We start from the raw sequence: 21,446 nt of genomic DNA on the forward strand, positions 1-21,446 counted from the left end.
CCACTTGCCGCAACTAGAGAAAGCCCTCGCACAGAAACGAAGACCCAACACAGCCATACATACATACATACATACATACATACATAAAAAGAATGTAAGCAGACAAGAATAGCATTAAAAAAATAAAAAATAAAAAATAGATTTTTTAAAAATTGCTTTCTTAAAAAACTAATTGTAATTCTGGAAGCAAATATTTTTGAAATTTCCAGACTTATATAGTTATACACTTTTTAAAAAGTATTTTGCATTAGATGGTTTTCTGGGAAATTTGAAATTAACAGTAGATTAGCATTTCATTAAGTTTTCAGAAAACTGACACATGTGTAAGGGCATCATGATTAAGTCAGATTAATTGATTATACATCTATAAGGCAATTTGATTAAATCACGATTATTGATTTGTCAAAGCCCAACTAAATTTTTCATCTTTAGTTTTATTATGCAGTACAACACAGTAGGTAGTTTATTATCTGAATATTTATATTTTGGATAAATATGTTGTTAGAAAAGGCTGAATCCATATGATGCAACAGCAGAAAGATCACTTAGGAGACTTGGTTGCGTCTAGCTTATACTTCTTTTGCCAAATCTTATTGTACACTTGTTTGAAATGGACTATTTGGCTTTCACTGGGATCCTGAGCATCAATGAATAAATGATATTTTAGCTTTTCCACAAATGTGTGTGGACTTCTCTCATTTTGCATTCTTTTTTTTTTTTTTAAAGTTTTGTTTTTAAAGGAACTCCTTTATTTATTTATTTATTTATTCATTTTTGGCTGTGTTGGGTCTTCGTTTCTGTGCGAGGGCTTTCTCTAGTTGCGGCAAGTGGGGGCCACTCTTCATCGCGGTGCGCGGGCCTCTCACTATCGCGGCCTTTCTTGTTGCGGAGCACAGGCTCCAGACGCGCAGGCTCAGTAATTGTGGCTCACGGGCCTAGTTGCTCCGCGGCATGTGGGATCTTCCCAGACCAGGGCTCGAACCCGCGTCCCCTGCATTGGCAGGCAGACTCTCAACCACTGCGCCACCAGGGAAGCCCTCATTTTGCATTCTTAACAGGGATCAAAGTTCAGTAAATATTTTAATGTGTTGATATTTGTAGCCAGTAAATCTTGACCTAATAGTTGTCTGTTACATGGGAAATATAACTAAGACTCTTCTTTGGTAAGAGTTCTTACTTCTAGTGGACATTATTGGCATATGGCACACTCTATCTATCTGACTATCTATGTATGTATGTATCTATCTGCACACACACACGCATACACACACACAGAGTTAAATGGTTATAAGGCAGTACAGGATGATATATAGGAGGCTGGGCTCTGTGTAGAACAGACCTAGGTTTGAATTTTCTGTCACATTCTAGTTGCGTGACTTTAAGAATATTAATCTCTCTAAATCTTAATTTCATAATCCATGAAATGTTTTTATGTGTGTATCATGGTCAAATAAAATACTGTAAAGTAGTTAGCATTATTAATACTTGGCATATAGCAAATGCTTATTAAATATTAGCTTGTATTATGATGATTTATATCTCTTATTTTTGCTTATTTTTCCTCTTTCTGTTTCAAGGAGATTTGAAGCAACTTACCATGCTCTCTAGAGAAATGACTCACTGGGAACTATTCCAATGGCTGGTGGATAAAACTTGGAAGAACCACTGCCATTCTGTATTGGATGTTCAGAGAACAAATGGATACTTGGGAACGTAAAGCTTGGAAAATCCTTCTATGGTTTCCTGACAGCGAAAATGTACGTATGCACACTGACTAGAGGTGCATTTAGATAAACAAATGCTGGGTTGAATTTGGTCAGTACTAAGTGGAATACATTCTTTTACATACATTGATTGGGTAGCTCAAAAGCTGACCCTAAGTTATGAGTGGGGACCTATATCGCACTCGAAAGACCATTTGAAAATATCTAGTTTCTTATAGACAAAGTATCATTGGATGGAGGATAAGGCAATCCGTGACAAAAAGTGCATGGGCTTTGGAATCCAAATATCTCTGAATGAATTACATTTATGTCATTTCCTAGCTGTGTGCTCTTTGGTAAATGACTTCACCTCTCGAAGCCTCAGTTTCCTCATCTATAGAAGGTAATGATACCTACCTTATAGGGCAATATGAGAATTAAATGAGATAATGTATATAAAGTGCCTATCAGAGTATCTGGCACTTGATAGGTTCTCAACAGTCTTAACTGGAGTTATCATCAAGGAAGGAATTATAAAGTAGGCTACGATATTGGGTCTGTTCAATATTTTGGTAGATACAAGTGGATCTGTATTTAGTTGATGTAATATCACATCAGGACATAACCTTCTCCGTACATATAATCTGAACAATGAGCTTTTCAATTATTACTTTCGGTAACAATAGTTGACATTTACTGAGTCTTCATTTGTGGCAATCACTAGGTTAAGTGCTTTCTCTGCATTATCACATTGATCTCCATAGCAGTCCCCTAATTTGGATGTTGTTATCCCCATTTTATAGAGAAAGGAAATGAAACTTAAGGAGAAATACACTGCTTAGAGTTACCTGGCTATTAAATGCCATCGGTGGCCTAGAATCAAGGTCTGATCTGAGTCCAAAGTGCAGGCTCTTGCCACCAGGTTATTCCACCTCTGAATTTGTGACATATTCTAAAAACAAAGAAAGAGAATCTCTTGTTAGATAGACTGACCCTACTCTGACTTTAGGAAAGATAAAACTTGTTGCTTCTTAAAGGCTTTAGTTAATGAATAGGGAATCAAAGATTCAAACTTGAAGCTATAACCTACTTTGTAAATTTTCCTGAAATGAGAGAAACGGTGATCGTCAAGCCAAAATTTCCACCACATGTGACCCATTTCTTACTTGCTTGTCTCTAATTAGCCTCGTGTTCTTTTTTTCACCTTGTGTCTTTTAAATGTATTGTACATGGGTTATGAACAGCACATACAGAACCGTATCTTGGCATTAAAATTCCATGAAGTCCATTTTGGGAATCAGATTACTGCACCTATTTTTAGCTCTCAACACAAACCACTCTTTCCATTATGCTTTTAAATATCCTGTGATAAAATTATATTGAAAATAGCTCTTATAGCCAAATTAAAATCCTACATTTGGTTTAATCAGGCCAGAGCCATTGACTGGCATTAATGTAATTAATTACTGAGGCAGCTATCTGCCAGGGCCTCCTTCTTCCTCTCGGTTTAGGACTACCCTCCCCATTTGGTGCTATATTTATCTGCCCTCTTGGCCATAAAAGGCTGGCTGTGTGGCTCTGACATTCTACTGCCTGACCACATGCATTATTTTTGAACTGGCCCCAGGGTCCTGTCTTTAGCCCTGCCTCTTAACTTTTTCTTGGATTCAACCTACGTGGGTTTTTCATTCTCTCATCCAGCTCCACAGTCACGTCGGAACATTTCCACCACCATCACTCCTTTGGAAACTGGTAAGTGTGACCTTGAGGCAGAAGAATGCACTTGATATTTTATGTGCTCAACAGCACTGCAGTGTGTGTGGTTTCTTTCTATCTTCTGAGCTCAGCAGTTTTCTCAAAGAGATGTAAGAATAGCAGAGAAATAGGAAAGTGGCGCTCCGGGGAAGGAAAACAAGCGGCAGGGTGCCAGTTTGTGCTGGCACAGCTCTTCTCTCAGATCAGTGGATTCTTTTAAAATTAAGCTACTGTTCCTGGAACTATAAAAAGATAATAGCTGTCTCAGATAGAACTGTAAGCGTGAGTCAAGTACTCTTTCCAAGTTACAGTTCAGTGGTTTGGTTGAAACCTGGAATGGGTAAGGTAACAAGAAATCATGTGTTTTCTCTCTTCCATACGCCTACAATACTCCCTGATTACATATTAGATCAAAAGGAGTAAACTAGCTCTGAAGTCACTAGTTTCTAATTCAGTGATTTTGCTCTGACAGTGCCATGTGGATGAATGTAAGGGTACATTGGGTATTTCTAATCGGAAAACGGTTAAGCAATATTTCAGAGGCAACAAAGAGCACCACATCATGATCCTAAAGTTAGTATTTTCTGTAAAGAATTTTTATCAGCTTTCAGCCTCTAATGCCTGTACAAAAGTATCATGTCACAGTTACAACTATGCAGTTACTGTCTCTTCCTAAATTCCCAAATTATTTTCAGGAAAAAACACAGGTCTTAAAGGAATGGAAGACAACCAAACCATCTTTCCTCCCAATACACTCTGTCATGTGTTGGGGATAATCCTCACTTACTTGATGAAGAGAAGGTAGTTGTACCTTTGTTCCAGAGGTCAGAGCTATGACAACCAGCTGAGTTGACATAAGGCCAAAGCCCGTTTACTTGTAATATATTATCTCTGTGCTTGGACTATTAAGTATTATTAAAAATAAATATATTTGGGGAAAATAGAAATAAAGAGAATGGAAAATAGAATTGAGGCAAGACATTTAAAGATTTTATTTTGTGAAAATAACAACATTTCAAGTTATTTGGGTTCTGAATTTAGCTTATAATACACAGGAAGGTCATTCATTATTATTTGGACATCATTCAAATAACATTTGCTGTGTTGCAGTGTAGTATGTATCATTACAGAAACTTACCAAACATCTTTATAAATGCCTGATCATATACTTCTATATTTATATATTCAACCCTTTTGTTTTATAAAAATGTATCTAATAATTATTCATTACACCTGATCATCATTCTATGTATTTTAGAACAGAAAATAGCAATCTATTTAAGGGTTGAAGCAAAGTTGCTTGCTAGTAGCTATTTTTTTCCTCTTGGGAAATGCCATGTAGACTGATATCTTCCATGAGCCCTAACATAAATATTTCTGGAATGAAGTTTACTGGATTTTCTTCTCTAGGGAATACATGCTGTTTAGTTTAAATAAAAAGATTTTTAAAATATGGTTCTGAAGAACCTAGGGGCAGGACAGGAATAAAGACGCAGACGTAGAGAATGGACTTGAGGACATGGGGAGGGCGAAGGGTAAGCTGGGACGAAGTGAGAGAGTGGCATGGTTATATATATATACTACCAAATGTAAAATAGATAGCTAGTGGGAAGCAGCCGCATAGCACAGGGAGATCAGCTCGGTGCTTTGTGACCACCTAGAGGGGTGGGATAAGGAGGGTAGGAGGGAGACACAGGAGGGAGGAGATATGGGGATATATGTATATGTATAGCTGATTCACTTTGTTATAAAGCAGAAACTAACACACCATTGTAAAGCAATTATACTCCAATAAAGATGTTAAAAAAAGTAGATTTAAAAAAAAATTTTTTTTAAGAGGTGAAAATTTTTATAAGGTGTTGAAATAAAAACACAAGAAATTGAAAACTTCTCCACACTAGTCATTTAAAATCCATTGAAATATTATTCTCTACCTGTCCTTAAAATCACTCCTATCTTCTAAGCCAAGCATTTCTCAAACTTCAGTGTACATTGGAAACACTTTGAGAAATTGTGTAGAATTCAGTCTCCTGCTCCCCCTCTCACCAAAGATCCTCATTTGTTAAGTCTGAGGTTTGGCCTGGAAATCTGCAGGACTAATGACAAGAAAACATAAAGTAATAATAAAAGGGAAACAGCTTTTCAGCTCATCGTAGAAACTTTTTATATTTATCTCATTGTTTTTAATGGAACTGAATTGAAGAGCAAGCTTGTCTTGTACTTTAAAAGGCTTTCTAAAAAGTAGATTTATTTTTTTAATTATTTATTTATTTATTTATTTATTTATTTATTTATTTATGGCTGCATTGGGTCTTCGTTGCTGCACGCGAGCTTTCTCTAGTTGCGTCGAGCAGAGGCTACTCTTTGTTGTGGTGCACGGACTTCTCATTGCTGCGGCTTCTCTTGCTTCAGAGCACTGACTCTAGGCGCACAGACTTCAGTAGTTGTGGCACATGGGCTCAGTAGTTGCATCTCACGGGCTCTAGAGCACAGGCTCAGTAGTTGTGGCTCATGGGCTTAGTTGCTGTGCGGCATGTGGGATCTTCCTGGACCAAGGATCGACCCCATGTTCCCTGCGTTGGCAGGCGGATTCTTAACCACTGCGCCACCAGGGAAGTCCTAAAATGTAGATTTAGACTTGACAGAAAGTGTGGCAAGTTTAGAAGGATTCAGTCCTCATTTAGAATTTTTTTAAAAGATTTGAAAAATTTATTACAACTAATTTCACTTGTAAAAAATTTGACATGCACAAAAGCATTAAAAATGGAAGAGGGGGGCTTCCCTGGTGGTACAGTGGTTAAGAATCCACCTGCCAATGCAGGGGACACAGGTTTGAGCCCTGGTCCAGGAAGATCCCACATGCCGCACAGCAACTAAGCCTGTGTGCCACAACTACTGAGCCTGCGCTCTAGAGCCCGTGAGACGCAACTACTGAGCCCACGTGCCACAACTACTGAAGCCTGCACGCCTAGAGCCAGTGCTCTGCAGCAAGAGAAGCCACCTCAATGAGAAGCCCGCTCACCGCACCAAAGACCCAATGCAGCCAAAAATAAACAAATAAATAAATAAATTTTTTTAAAATGGAAGAGGGGACTTCCATAAAACCACTACTTCATCCAGGGTTGTCAATATGGCTGATATGCTTCTGTCAGTGGACAGATTATTCAAGAAAGATAATACAGTCTGAAGTCTCCCCTCTCTATGCTAAGCAAACCTATTTTTGACTTTCAGTAGGACTGTTAGGTCACGTTCACAATGCAAACTGCTACACTGATGACTGACTTTCTTGCTTCTTTATGTGGGAAGACTAGAAGCCTTCATGTTCTTAATGGAATTTTTCTGCCTTGACATTATACCTTTTTGAAGTATTTGTGAAATTCAAGAGAGATTGTTATATGACAATATAAGCATCCTCCAGGGTTCAGTCCTAGGACTTTCATTCTCATCTATTTTTTTTAGCATTAAATAGCATCTAAATGCTGGTGAGTCCCAAATGTAAGTCTCCATCCTGAACCTTTACCCTGTGTTCCAGAGTCACATATCCAACTTAATCTCTTAATTAAGTCTAAGATTAATCACTTAATCTCTCCACTAGGGTGTCTAGCAGGTATCTCAAATGTAGAATGTCTCAAACCAGTCTCCTGTTCTTCCATTCTGAACTGCTGTTTTGTTACACTCCTGGCTCATCTCAGTTAATAGCAGTTTTAGTCTTCCAATTACTCAGGCAAAATCCTTGGAGCCATCTCTCATTCCTCTCTTTCACACCCTAATCCAGAACCTTCAGCAAATGCTATTGGTTCTACCTGCAAAACATGCAGGGTCTGATCACTTCTCACACTTCCACTGCTACCACTATAATCTCTAGCCTGGACTATTGCAGTGGCCTTTATATTAATTTGCTAGGGCTGCCATAACGAAGTACCATAGACTGGGTGGCTTAAACAACAGAAATTTATCTTCTCATGATTCTGGAGATTAGAAATCTGAGATCAAGGTGTCAGCTTGGCTGGTTTTTCTGAGGCCTCTCTCCTGGCTTGTAGATGGTCATCGTCTTGTGTCTTCACACAGTGTTCCCTCTGTATATGTACATATCTGTGTCCTAATTTCCTCTCCTTATAGGGATGCCAATCATGTTGTATTGGATTAGAACCTATCCTAATGACCTCAGTTTAACCTCACTTCTTCTGTAAAGATCTTATCTCCAAATACAGTCACATTCTGAAGTACTGAAGGTTAGGATGTCTATATATGAATTTTGGGGGGGATACAACTCAGCCCATAACAGCCTTCTAATTGGTCTCCTGGCTTTCACTCTTGTCTCTCAACAGTCTATTCTCAGACTCAGCAAGAGTGATTCTCAGCTCAGAACCTTCCAATGACTCCTTAGCCCTTTCAGAATAGAATTCAAAGTCCTTACAGTCACCTATAGGACACTACACTATCTGCCCTCCCCACCCTCCACCTCTCTGACATCATCTTCTATACCTCTCCCTGCACCTCCCTCACTCCACGCAGCCTCACTGGCCTATTTGCCATGCCTGGAGTACAACAGGCAGGCTCACACCCCAGTGCCTTTGCAATGGTCTTCTAACCAGAACACTTCCCCCCAGATATTCTCATGCTCAGATGTCACTTTCATGCTCAGTCATCATCATCATCCCTGATGATGCTGTTTAAATTGCATCCCATCCCACCTTCTTGTTTTATTTTTCTCTATAGCATTTAGCAGGTTCTAATATACTTTACACTTTATTTTCTCTATTTGTCTATCTCTTGCAATAGATTATAAGGTTGTATATAGGGTTATCAGAGCAGGGATTTTGTTTGTTTTGTTCATCTCTGTATTTCCTGTGCTGGAATAGTACCAGGCTCAAAATAGGTTCTCAGTAATTATTTGTTGAATGAAAACCACATTGGCTGGACGCAGACTCTTCATCATTACATATTCTCTCAGATGAAGCCCCTGTCAGAATGAAATGCCAAAAAATTAGAAATATATGCTATGAAAGGTCTAAGGAAAAAGCACAATAGGGAAACTTTGTAAAGATCTTGTAAATATTTAAAAAAAGAAGGAGAAGACAGCACAATGATAGGAGGGGGTACATCTGGGCTATGAAGCAAGGAGTTTATTGAGTAACCAGCTAAACTAACCTTCACATCAGTTTCCACTTACTCTTTGGAACAGATAAAAGAGTATTAATTTTTACATGTTGGTTTAGATGAATTGTTCTGTTGGGTTTGTTCCTTAATAGTTCACCCCCAAACTGTTGTTTTCTTGTAGATTGCCTGGTTCCCTGGGGGCACATGATGTCTCTGCCTTTTTATCAGAAACTTCACCAGCACTATGATCGCAGCTACCGCAACAAAGACCTTCACACCACCATGAGCCAGTACCAGCAGGAGAAGAAAAGGTCGGCCATCTACACCCATGGCTCCACTGCCTACAGCAGCCGCTCCTCCGCTGCCCACCGCCAGAAGTCTGAGGCCTTCAGCCAGGTGTCCGCCGCGTCCTACCAGCAGCAGGCTTCCCAGGCCTCCGAGTCTGCCCTCTCATCTGCAGTCAGTCGGAAGACTGCATCAGCCTACGACTATGGCTACTCCCACGGGTATGTCCAAAGCAGCCTTACAAATTTAGGGCAAAGCCACATTCTCTGAATAACTCCCCCATGTCACATTTTCTTATCTTCTTACTGGCAGCCCTACCTTTAAACCAGGTATGGAGCAAGGCCATGTTTTGGGGGGCCTGGGACTTATGTCTACGATTTCCCTTTACCTTCCTTCTCTGAGTTTCACAAAAAGCTTCACAGCCACCCTGGGGTGTCTTGCTTGAATTGCCAACTGCGATATTGCTAGAAGCAGAGAAGTTTTGCCACAAGTCATGTTCAATATTCAGCAGCAGCAGAGCTGGGAAACCTCATTTCAATACTCACAGCAGGTTTCCTGGTCCTGAGAACATTTCAACTTAGACGAGAATAGAATTTTTTTTTTTAAAGAAATGCTCATGCAGAGTCTTAACTTCCTATTTTATTTATTTATTTTTAATTTATTTTATTTATTTATTTTTGGCTGTGTTGGGTCTTTGTTGCTGCGCACAGGCTTTCTCTAGCTGCAGCGAGCAGGGGCTACTCTTCGTTGTGGTGCACAGGCTTCTCATTGTGGTGGCTTCTCTTGTTGCAGAGCACGGGCTCTAGGTGCGCAGGCTTCAGTAGCTGTGGCTCACGGGCTTAGTTGCTCCGTGGCATGTGGGATCCTCCCTGACCAGGGATCAAACCCGTGTCCCCTGCATTGGCAAGCGGATTCTTAACCACTGCGACACCAGGGAAGTCGTAGATGAGAATAGAATTTGAAATTCACAGACCACAGGATCCCAAACTACAGCAGAGATGGGTTCTATTCTTTCAATATATGAAAGCCAAGGTTAAAATTCCGAGCTATTATTCAAGCAGCAAATATTTTCTTTAGCCAGGGCATTTTATAAAAACATGGCCCTATCTCAGTCAGCCTAAGAATACCAGGAGCAAACTGGTACTCTGACAAAATTAGATTTAACCCATTGCAATGAGGGAGACCACACACCAGAGGAAAAGAGAGTTTCAGTAGGATTCTAGGAAGAGTGGAGTTAAGATGCAGGTCTGGTCTGAAAAATGAATCCAGTGTCCTGCTGCTTTGGAAACAAGTCAAGTTGAGATAAATGAGGACTGTTGTATCTAGAAACCCCTTATGTGGAGCTCAGCACCTGGGCTGGGAACTGAGGCTGCTTCTCTGTGTCAACAGCAACTCCTCCACGCAAGAAAGCAATATCTCATTCTTCCTGATAAAATTTCAAACAGCAAGCCTACTGATAATGTTTGATATTAGAGAAGAAAGTTTCTCGGTGAGCCTGTAGTCACCCAAAGGAGGAGGTTATCACAACACTCTACTGCAGCAGTGTCCCCGGGAGACACATTTCCTGTGAACCTTGAGCTTGGTTTCTCTGTGTTTGTTGTTGCAGCCTGATAAATGCTGGGCAGATAATTTCTCAGTCCAAGCCAATTTTTATTTTCTCCATATCCAGAGCAAAATGTGTCATGGGGATTAAAACACACTTGCAAGATTCATGTGATTTTATTAAACATCTGTCTATAGTCCACAGAAAGAATTGCTGAACTTCAAAACATAAAAATTCCTGGGCTATGTGATCAGTAATCACCTGCTGCCTCAAATCTCCTCCATCTGGCATAGGTTGCATTATTTGTTATAAACAGATATAATTTTGTCTTACAAAATTTAAGTCCACAAAATATCTGTTAGGGCAACTGGAGAAGGTGTTTATTTCTGGGAATTAAAAAAGTTACTGAGGAAATAATATGGTGGCTTGTATGTAAAGACAGTTTCTGAAGGCAGAAACGCCTGAATCCCTGTGGGTTTAAGCAGTACCTGATCCACGGCTGTGATTCCTGGGCACTGACATCGACCTCCTGGGAGCTTCTGCATGTTCAGTACCAGAGTCTCTGGAGTTTACCTGGAATGTGTGATGGCAACATTCTGAAATTCCATTTAAAATGGAACAGGATCGTTTTACAATCTCACTTTCATGGGTCATGTGTGCCAGGGGATATTCATAAGGACCTCAAATTAGCTGCAAATATGGAAATATTGTCAGTGAGGAGGTGAATTCATTTCTTTTAGCTCTTGTTTCAAATACCTGCCTTCCAAAGGAAATAGGAATGAGCACCATGCTATGTGACAGTATCACTGTGTTCTCCTGAAGAATGTCCCATACATATGTTTAAGAACCTCATTTAGGAAAGCAGCTGTCCTGTGATAGAGAAGATTATGTTTTAAATATCCATTTTCCTGGTCTGTCTGTGCCAAGTCTATAGAAAATGTAGAAAATGGGTATTTTTATTACCATACAGTTGTTAAGGTAACTCCTTGTGTACTTATTTCATTCCCTCAATGCTGTAGAGGCTACAGAGTTTTATGAATCTGTAATTCAAAGAGTTTTACTTCTTAAACTCTATTGCTAAATTTTGTTAAAATTATTTTAATTTTATACAAATTCTTTTTTTAACCACAGATGCGATATTCATATTTATTTACAATCTGATAAATTATATCTAATATTAGTAATTGAAATTTTGAGCATCTTTATATTTTATCCAGAAAACATTTGCTCTATATTATCTTTGGAAGACTTAGCCATTTTAACTATAAAGAGCCTCAGATAATAAACTTTGTGTAGGAAGTAGAACTGTAATTATTTTTCTATACTCGACCTCACATCTTCCTTCTTGCTCTATAAGTATTTATGTAGGTAAGTAGGTATTTATTAATGGCTTGCTATGTTTGAGCAACTCCACTTAGTAGAAATGTAGACCTAGAAACAAGAAAGGGAAGAAGATGTCAATATTTTTTCCTTTGTGTAATGCAATATAAAAGAAAAGAAAGCTAACCTAATCCCAGGGGTATTTTAGTTTTTCTTTTTTTAGACCTAGAGCTAACAGGAGCAGATAATATTCTGTGAACATTTCAAAATCTTCATAATTCCTTCAGGTTGTATTTCAGCTTTTTCAAAGTGGATCAACTTTTCCCTGCTAAATGAAGTCTCTCTCTTTGGTTGCAAAGAGTGTTGTTAATTAAAACTCGTGTGGGGTTGGAAATGCAATTCTGTGGAGTGTATATGAACACTAGGCTTGATCTATTTTTAGCCTCTGCTTTGTAGTTAGATGTCCAGTAGTAAAGTGGAAACTATGGAGATTTATATGTGCTCAGGGCTTGGCTGACCTCAGTTAAGACTTAAGAACAATGGCTTGTTCAGAGTCAGTGTGGTTTTAGCTCAGATTGGTTTACCAATTGCATTCTTAGCCAAGGGTTATAAAATAAATGCTGGAAGGCTTATTCTAAATGCTTTTGTTCTTAGTCACAGTGAGAAAAAAAAAAACTAAATTAAAGAAAGTAATTCAGGAAAACAAAATGATACAAGACTATTGTTTTATGTTAGTAATTCACAAATACTATTAGAGATTAAAGGAGAAATGGTACTCATGACCACTTTGCAACCATTAGGCAACGGTTTTTAGCCTCTGTCCATGAATAGGTTTCAACAGAGTTTTGGATGATCTCAAATTATATGCAAAATTAGGCACAGATGAAATTTTTTTTTTTTGCTGAGAAGGGCCCTAGCTTTTATCAGATTCTCAGAGAACTCTGTGGTTCAACAAAAGTCACAACCACTGCACTAAAAAGTCTACATATAAATGTCAGACAGCCCAGTGTGTGACCTGAAGATCCCTTTCTAAGGAATTAGGATGAAATAAGGAAGATGTTTACAGGGAATGTGGTATATGGAAATCAGGGTGCCATCCTTTCTTTTGAGTAAGATGGAAGTAAAAAAGAAATATTTTGTTATGCTTGATAAGTAGAAATGAATAACTTCCAGAAACCAGAGAACAACACAGCACAGTTCTTGGGTGATGGGCCCCTCAACCCTCTGTGGTAATGGTAGGCATCAGATTGTCTGATTCTAAACAGATTAAAATCCAGCTCATATGATGCCGTTCAGCATAGCATTCTCTATACCACTTTACAGTAACTCTGAGAAGTAGAAATTATTATCCTCATTTTTAAAATGAGAAAATTGGAGGGACTTCCCTGGTGCTGCAGTGGTTAAGAATCTCTGCCTGCCAATGCAGGGGACACGGGTTCGAGCCCTGGTCTGGGAAGATCCCACATGCTGCGGAACAAGTAAGTCCGTGTGCCACAACTACTGAGCCTGTGCTCTAGAGCTCATGAGCCACAACCACTCAGCCCATGAGCCACAACTACTGAAGCCCACGCGCCTAGAGCCCGTGCTCCTCAACAAGAGAAGCCACCACAATGACAAGCCCGTGTACCTCAACGAAGAGTAGCCCCTGCTCGCCGCAACTAGAGAAAGCCCATGCGCAGCAACAAAGACCCAACGCAGCCAAATAAATAAATAAACAAATTTTTAAAATAGCACAAAAAAATGTACAAAGAATAAGAAAATATTTTTTTTAAATGAGAGAATTGGAGACCAAAGAGATTAAATGACTTTTCTTCCTTACACTAACAAATAGTGGAATAGTGACTTGAGCACCCCAACCTACCCCAAGTCCCCCACCCTTTCTACAAGTTCCCAGTAACTCCCCTTGACTACATGGCTACCATATTTTTCTTGAAGCATCAATGTGTAGTTTTGCATTATGCTTCCTTTTCTTTCCCCTGCTTCTCCTGGAGAAACCAAGATTTAGAGCAGGGAACAATAGGTAGAAACAATAGCTAGAAAATCCCAGGGGCATTGTGAACGCCAAACCTGGAACCTTACACACTCTTTAACTGTCACTTAGAATCAGACCTGGAGACTCACAAGGGCTCTGGAAGACACCAGTTTGGGAATAAGAAAACTGAAACATGAGTGACTTGCCCTGGGCACTGTGCATAACCTTAAATTGTGCCCCTCACCTACACTCATGTCACATTGTCACATTGATTGACCCTTGGTTGTTACCCAGATCATAACCTCTTTTGAAACTTCTAGACTTTGCAGAGAACTAATGTGCTAATGTTCAAACCAGTTGTAATTCTCACAGAAGATACCAATGCTAAAAACAGAGACCACAAAACACAAACCCCTGTCTTTTATTGATGGATCTGATTACAGCAGGGACTGAGGGGGACCTGAAGACTTTCTCCCTTTCCCAACCCAGTGTGGTTTCAAACGATGCTACCAAAGAAGTCTGCTGCCTTGTGGACATTTGTGTGTCTTGACCTCAGCTATGGGTATCGGATTAGTGTCCATTTTCTACATCTCCATTTCTAGATGTTCTAACGTAATGGCAAGTGGATAGTCTTTGGGGTCAAACAAGCCTGTACTTACATGCAATTACACTTGCGACTTTGGATATGCCTGTAAACTCTCAGTTTCTTCATCTGTAAAATGAGGAAAATGATTGTTCTTCATGTTGGCAGCCCTAAAAGAGATAATCATGTAAGGTGTGTAGTATAATAGCGGGCACCCAGGGACCATTTAGTGAGGTTTAGGTATTGTTCATTCATTCAGTAAATATTTACTGAGTGCCTCCTGTGTGCTAAGCACTGCTCTAGGTACTTGGGATAAATTACTGAATAAATCTGACAAAGATTCCTGCCCTCTTGGAGCATATATTTTAGCATGGAGAGATAGGTCATAAACAATAAATATAATAAAAAGGACACTGAATTTAAATCATGCTAAAAGGTAATAAATGTTATGGAAGCAATAAAAAATAGAATAGGGTAAGAAGGATTAAGATATAGCCTCTTCTCTAAAGAAAGATTTAACTATTATATATAAAGAAAAGGCACCATAAGTTTCTGGGTAGCAAATACAGCATTCTGGGATTTGTCTTCCAGAATTTAAGTACTAAGAAAATGATGAGTCATATTACTTCCTATATGACAGGAGAAGATCAGGGGAAACATCTAATGAAAGCAGAAAGCCAGTTATTCTTTTTTATTCCGCCCAGAAATGGACAGGTTTATTGCCAGTTCCTTCTTTAAAAGGCAATTGAGTTGTGTTCTGAATCCCCAAAATAAACCCTGCGTCCAAAGAGAGTAGCCTTCACCACGCATCAATCTCCGACTCTCATTGCTGTAAACCTGCAACTTGTTTGCGGAGAGAGAACTAGGAGTATCATTCCTGGTAATACCAGTTTCATACAATTGGCAGTTTGTAGATCCATAGAATTGTGGAATGGCAGGAAGAGACCACAAGCTCATCTAATTCAAGCCCCTCCTTCCACAGATAACATACCCTGAGGCCCAGAAAGACGTGATTCATTCTCTGCTTCATTTGCTTTGTTTCTACATTGAAAATACTATTCATCATGCTCTTTTGCAGGTTAAATTCAAGTTTAGATGCTACAAGATACCCCCAGAATAGCATTAATCTTCCATAGGCAGGTGAATCAGGCTGTGAGAAGGAAGACATGTCCCCTCATAGAGTGGGAATTGAATGAGTAGCCAAAGGTGGAGGAAGGGCCATGCAGTTACCTCCCATCGCTCAGAGGTAACATGTTAACTCTGTCCACTGCTGGCCGAGCAGTGAGTGTAACTTAGCTTCCCCACAGAGCTCTCTGAGCTGTGGGAGCCCAAGGAGCCCTTGCTGCAGGCTTGACCTTTTCCACAGCAGCCTTTCTAGTTGAAACAGGAGATAGCAGGAGCACCTCAAATGAGGAAGGTAACCTTCATGCAAAGTCTAGTCAACCCTAGCAACCATCCTCAGAGTGGGGTGGAATGTGGGTTTCTGGGCTGCCTTGTAAATAAGTTAATAAGGCTAACTTTTACCAACCCTGGACAATTTTCAGTCCACAGACCTAGACTCTATAAGGCATCTCCTGATATTACGGTCAAGTGTCCTGCATAATATATCTAGGAAATATGGAGTGGACTCTTTCACTTCTGCTTAAAAATAGGCCTACTCACTCAGTTGGGTTAAATTAATTTCTAAAATAGCCAGGAATGGATAGAAACTGAAGGGTGTATGTGATAACCATAAAGATTTGTCTCTCAGTGTTCTACCCACTAGCCTTTGCTAGAGCATGACTGTTCTAACATTCATGTTGAGAAGTGGTTCAGACCCCCCCTGGTATTTGTTTTTAGACATGTCTACCTATACATTAGCTGTGGCAAATTACTAAACGGGAGAGTAAAATGTTACTTGTCAGCGGAAATTTAAATAATGGAAACAATAAGGCAATAAATAGAAGAAAAAATTGTGGTTATATTACTATTTAAGTAACTAAAATTTTTTAAAAACTAAAACTGAGATATTTTGGCTTCCCTGGTGGCACAGTGGTTAAGAATCCTCCTGCCAATGCAGGGGACACAGGTTCAAGCCCTGGTCTAGGAAGATCCCACATGCCACAGAGCAACTAAGCCCGTGTGCCACAACTCCTGAGCCTGCGCTCTAGAGCCCACAAGCCACAACTACTGAAGCCCGCGTGCCTAGAGTCCGTGCTCTGCGACAAGAGAAGCCACCACAGTGAGAAGCCTGCACGCTGTAATGAAGAGAAACCCCCGCTCTCCGTAACTAGAGAAAGCCCGAGCGCAGCAACGAAGACCCCAAAAAGCCAAAAATAAATAAATAAAATAAATAAATTAAAAATAAATAAATGGGCTTCCCTGGTGGCGCAGTGGTTGAGAATCTGCCTGCCAATGCAGGGGACACGGGTTCAAGCCCTGGTCTGGGAAGATCCCACATGCCGCGGAGCAACTAGGCCCGTGAGCCGCAATTACTGAGCCTGGGCGACTGGAGCCTGTGCTCCGCAACAAGAGAGGCCGCGATAATGAGAGACCTGCGCACCGTGATGAAGAGTGGCCCCCACTTGCCGCAACTAGAGAAAGCCCTCGCACAGAAACGAAGACCCAACACAGCCATAAATAAATAAATTAAATAAACCCAAAGTTTAAAAAAAAAATAAGCTGAAATATTTAAAAATAAATAAATAAATAAATAAAAATAAAAGTAAAAATGAGATATTTTTATGCTGAGAGACTGAAATAGAGAGGAAAACAGGATAACTATAAGGTAAATAATGCAAAGACAGAAAGAAAGGCCAAGGGACTGTTATTTATTATGATACTGTATGTCAGTAAATTTCAAGGATGATGTTGATCAAACTAAATTCGTGCTTGTATCTTTTAAGAGACCTTTTCTGGAAAGTATATTAGTGAAAAAAGGACTCAAAGCCTCCTGCTTATCCACTAACTTTGATGTTCTCCTGAAAGTTCCTTAAGAGTTTAGATTGGGAAACAGGAGAATCAAAAGGTCAGTAGAAAGTGTTGAGGCTGACATGATACCCATACCAAAGGAGGAATGTAGGACGAAGCTGCTGTATATCAAAAGTAGACCCAAAACAACCTTTCACAAAACCCAGGGAAAGTACAGTCTTTCAAGTTTTGCAACAGGGAAAAATGCAGCTGATAGAAAGATAGAAATGAGAAAAGAGACTGCAAACTCCAAGTGCTTGTTCCTGACCCTCCAGGGGGTTCTGAAGATGAAAGAGATGGACCCTCTGATCCCAGAAGCCCTGAGGGGGAGGGGCTGACCAAATGACCAAAGACAGCCAAGAAGGACAGTTTACTAGAAGCTGACCCATAGTTCAGTAAAACCACCACCTTTTCCTCCCTTCTGGGAAACAGCTGAGCATTTTGTTTATACGCAGCAGTGCTAGGTTGTAAATATATATGAAGAAGCGGTTTTAAAGGAAAATTGTTAGAATAATAAAAATGAGTTCAACTCCTTTGTAGCGACTCAGTAAAGTCTAATGGCAACACATAGATAAGTCAGCAATGAAAATGGAACTTCTATTTATTTTCAAGCTTTTGCACATATCTCTGTGTCATCCTGGGATGACCTACCCATCTTTTAATGTCCAGCTCTTCCACAAAGGATTCCCTGATAACCCCAGACAGAAATTGTCTCCAAGCCTGTGAATTCAACTTTTGTTTGCTCTAATCTTTCTGCTTATCTGCCTGCCTTCCTTCTATCCTTCCATCCTTTCTTCCATGATTGACATAATTCAACACATCAGGCCTGGTAGCATTTACTCCCCTACTAGATGGTAAAGCTCTCAGAAAACAAGAGTCTTTTTAAAATTTTAATTAATTTATTTTATTTTGTTATTTATTTTTGGCTGCACTGGATCTTCGTTGCTGCGCGCGGGCTTTCTCTAGTTGCGGGAGAGCGGGGGCTACACTTCGCCGTGGTGCGCAGACTTCTCATTGTGGTGGCTTCTCTTGTTGCGGAGCATGGGCTCTAGGCTTCAGTAGTTGTGGCTTCAGTAGTTGTGGTTCACAGGCTCTAGAGCACAGGCTCAGTAGTTGTGGCGCACAGGCTTTGTTGCTCTGTGATATACGGGATCTTCCCGGACCAGGGCTCGAACCTGTGTCCCCTGCATTGGCAAGCAGATTCTTAACCATTGCGCCACCACAGAAGTCCTAACAAGAGTCATTAATTTATCTAATTTATCTTCATATCCCCCTCCCACCCCGGCTTCAAGCACGCTATTGTGCACACAGTGGATACTAAATAAGTTTTCTGTTGAATAAATGAAATTATTACAGAAAGTTAAGGCTTTCTGTTTGAAGTGAACCTTCTTTTGCACATTCTAAAATATCAGCTGGGTTGTGTGCTAAGTTTATGTTTAACATTACAGGAAACTACTCTTTTCCAAAGCAGCTATACCATTTTACATTCACATACTAAGGTACAAGGATTCCAGTTTATCCACATTAGTTATTTTCTGTCTTATTTTTTATAGCCATTCTTTTCGGTGTGTAGTGGGGTCTCATTGTGGTTTTAACTTGTGCTTACTTAATGGCTAACGATGTTGACCATCTTTTTAATGTGCGTGGTAGCCATTTGTGTATCTTCTTTGGTGAAATGCCTGCTCAAATCTTTTGCCCATTTTTAAATTGGATTTTTTTCTGCTTATTATTGAATCATTAGAGTTATTTAAATATTTTACATACAATTCCTTTATTAATGTTTGCAAATATTTTCTCTCATTCTGTGACTTGTCTTTTCATTCTTCTAACAGTGTCCTTCAAAGACCAGAACTTTTACATTTGATGAAGTTCAGTTCATCACTTCCCTTCCTTTTTTAATCATGCTTTTAATGTTATATCTAAGAACTCTTTGACTAACTCAACATCATAAAGAATTTCTCTTATCTTCTGAATTTTATAATTTTACTTTACATTTAGAAATAATCCATTTTGAATTAATTTTTTGTATGTGATGTTGAGTAAAGTTCTAAATCCATCCCTTCACTTATGGATATACAATTGTCCCAGCACCATTTGTTGAAAAGACTATCCTTTCCCCCTTAAGTTCCTTAGCACCTTTATCAAAATTTAACTGACCATAAGTAAAAAGGTTTATATATGAACTCTCAATTCTGTTGCATGGATCTGTATGCCTGTCCTTATGCCAGCACCACACTTTCTTAATTATTATTGCTTTATAAAGAGTTTTGAAATTGGTAGATGTAAGTTCTCAAACTTAGTTCCTCTTCTACAAAAAAAAAAATCTTGCCTATGTAATTCCTTCATATTCCCATATAAATTTTAAGATCACCTTGCTAATTTCTACAAAGAGAAAAGTCTGCTGTCAATATGATAAGAATTATGTTGAAACTGTAAATCAATTTTGAAAAATGTGTGTGTTTTAACAATGTTGACTCTTTCAATCCATGAACATGGGATATTTGTTTATTTAGATTTTGTTTCACTTATCATAATAATGTTTTGTAATTTTCAGTGTAGAAGTGTTATACTTCTATGTTAAAGTTATTCCTAAATATTTTATTCTTTTTGATAGTATTGTGAATGGAGTTATCTTAATTTTATTTTTGCATTGTTCATTGCTAGTAAACAGAAGTATAATTGATTTTTGTGTTTTGATTCTGTATCCTGTTACCTTGCTGAACTCATTTATTAGTAGTAGCATTTGTGTGTGTGTGCATGTGTGTGTGTTTGTATTCCTTGGCATTTTTTACATGTAGGATTATATCATGCATAACTAAAGGTAGACTTGCTTTCCAATTTTTTCAATTTTTTTTTTACTAATTGCCTTGGCTATTCTTCAGTATAATGTGAACTTCAGTACAATGTTGAAGAGAAGTGGCAAGAGCAAATATCACACCCTTGTTCCCTTACTGTCTTAGGAAGAAAGGATTTAATTTTTTACTATTAGATATGATACTTGCTCTAGATTTTTCATAGATGGTCTTTATCAGATTGAGGAACTTCCCTTCTATTCCTCTTTTGTTGAGAGTTTTTAACATGAAGGTTGAAGTGATAATTTTTTTTTGTTTTTTATTCTGTTAATATGGTATATTACACTGATTGATTTTCAATTGTTAAATCGACCTTGCATTCCTGGAATAAATACCACTTGGCTATATGTTGCTGGATTCAGTTTACTAATGTTTTGTGAAGGATTTTTGTACCTGTGTTCTTGAAGGCTATTGGTCTGTGTTTTTTTTGTTGTTTATTATAATGTTTTTGTTTGGCTTTGATATCAGGTAATACTGGCCTTATAGAATAAGTTGGGAAGTGTTCCCTTCTCTTCTGTTTTTGAAAATATATGGAAATGATTTGTTTGTTTCTTCTTTACATATTCCATGGAATTCATCTGTGAAAACATATGGGCCTGGGCTTTTCATTGTGCAAAGATGTTAAATTATTAATTCAGTTTCTTTACTTGTTATTGATCTGTTCTGATTTTAAATTTCTTCTTGAGTTAGTTTTTGTAGTTTGAATCTTTATGGGAATTTTTCCATTTCATTTAAGTTGTCTAAATTTTTGGCATAAGTGCATTTATCATACTTCCTTGTGAGCCTTTTAATTTATGTGGGGTTGGTAGTGGTCTCCTCTTTTATTCTTGTTCTTGATAATTTGTGTCTTCTCTCTTTCTTCATGGTTAATCTAGTGTAAGGTTTGTCAATTTTCTTGATCTTTTCAATGAACCAACTTTTGTTTCACTGATTTTATCTGTTGTTGTTCTGTTTTCTATTTTATTGATTTCCTCCCTAATCTTTATTATATCTACCTTCTACTTGCTTCATATTTAATTTTTTTCTAACTTACAATGAAAGCTTAAGTTATTAATTTGAGACTTTTCTTCTTTTCTAATATAGACACTTAAAGCTATAAACTTACCTCTAATAACTGCTTTAGCTTTATCCCATAAATTTTGATATGTTGTGTTTTTGTTTTCATGTAGTTCAAAATACTTTCTAATTTCCCTTGTGATTTCTTTTCCCTTGTGGGTAATTTAGAAATATGTTGTTAGTTTCCTGATATATGAGGATTTTCTAAATTTCTTACTGTTGTAGATTCTTACTTAATTTTTCTGTTATCAGAGAATATATTTTGTATGGTTTAAATTCATTTAAATGGATTGAGATTGTTTTGTGAGTTAGCATATAAATTCTCCTG

The 21,446-nt window shown here is 38.5% G+C and overlaps 1 protein-coding gene across 1 annotated transcript in view; it reads left to right on the forward strand.

Annotated features, from left to right (window-relative positions):
* The first annotated feature begins 3,293 nt into the window (after positions 1 to 3,293).
* The window catches only part of MYOM1 (myomesin 1), a 137,908-nt gene continuing 119,755 nt past the window's right edge, over positions 3,294 to 21,446 (forward strand). Inside the window, exons 1-2 of the mRNA XM_059895709.1 lie at positions 3,294 to 3,455; positions 8,740 to 9,064. Coding sequence (XP_059751692.1) covers positions 8,763 to 9,064 — 302 coding nt within the window. The 5' untranslated portion in view covers positions 3,294 to 3,455; positions 8,740 to 8,762. The remainder of the gene's footprint in view (positions 3,456 to 8,739; positions 9,065 to 21,446) is intronic.

Source organism: Balaenoptera ricei, chromosome 14 (assembly GCF_028023285.1).
Source record: "Balaenoptera ricei isolate mBalRic1 chromosome 14, mBalRic1.hap2, whole genome shotgun sequence".
Lineage (NCBI taxonomy): Eukaryota > Metazoa > Chordata > Mammalia > Artiodactyla > Balaenopteridae > Balaenoptera > Balaenoptera ricei.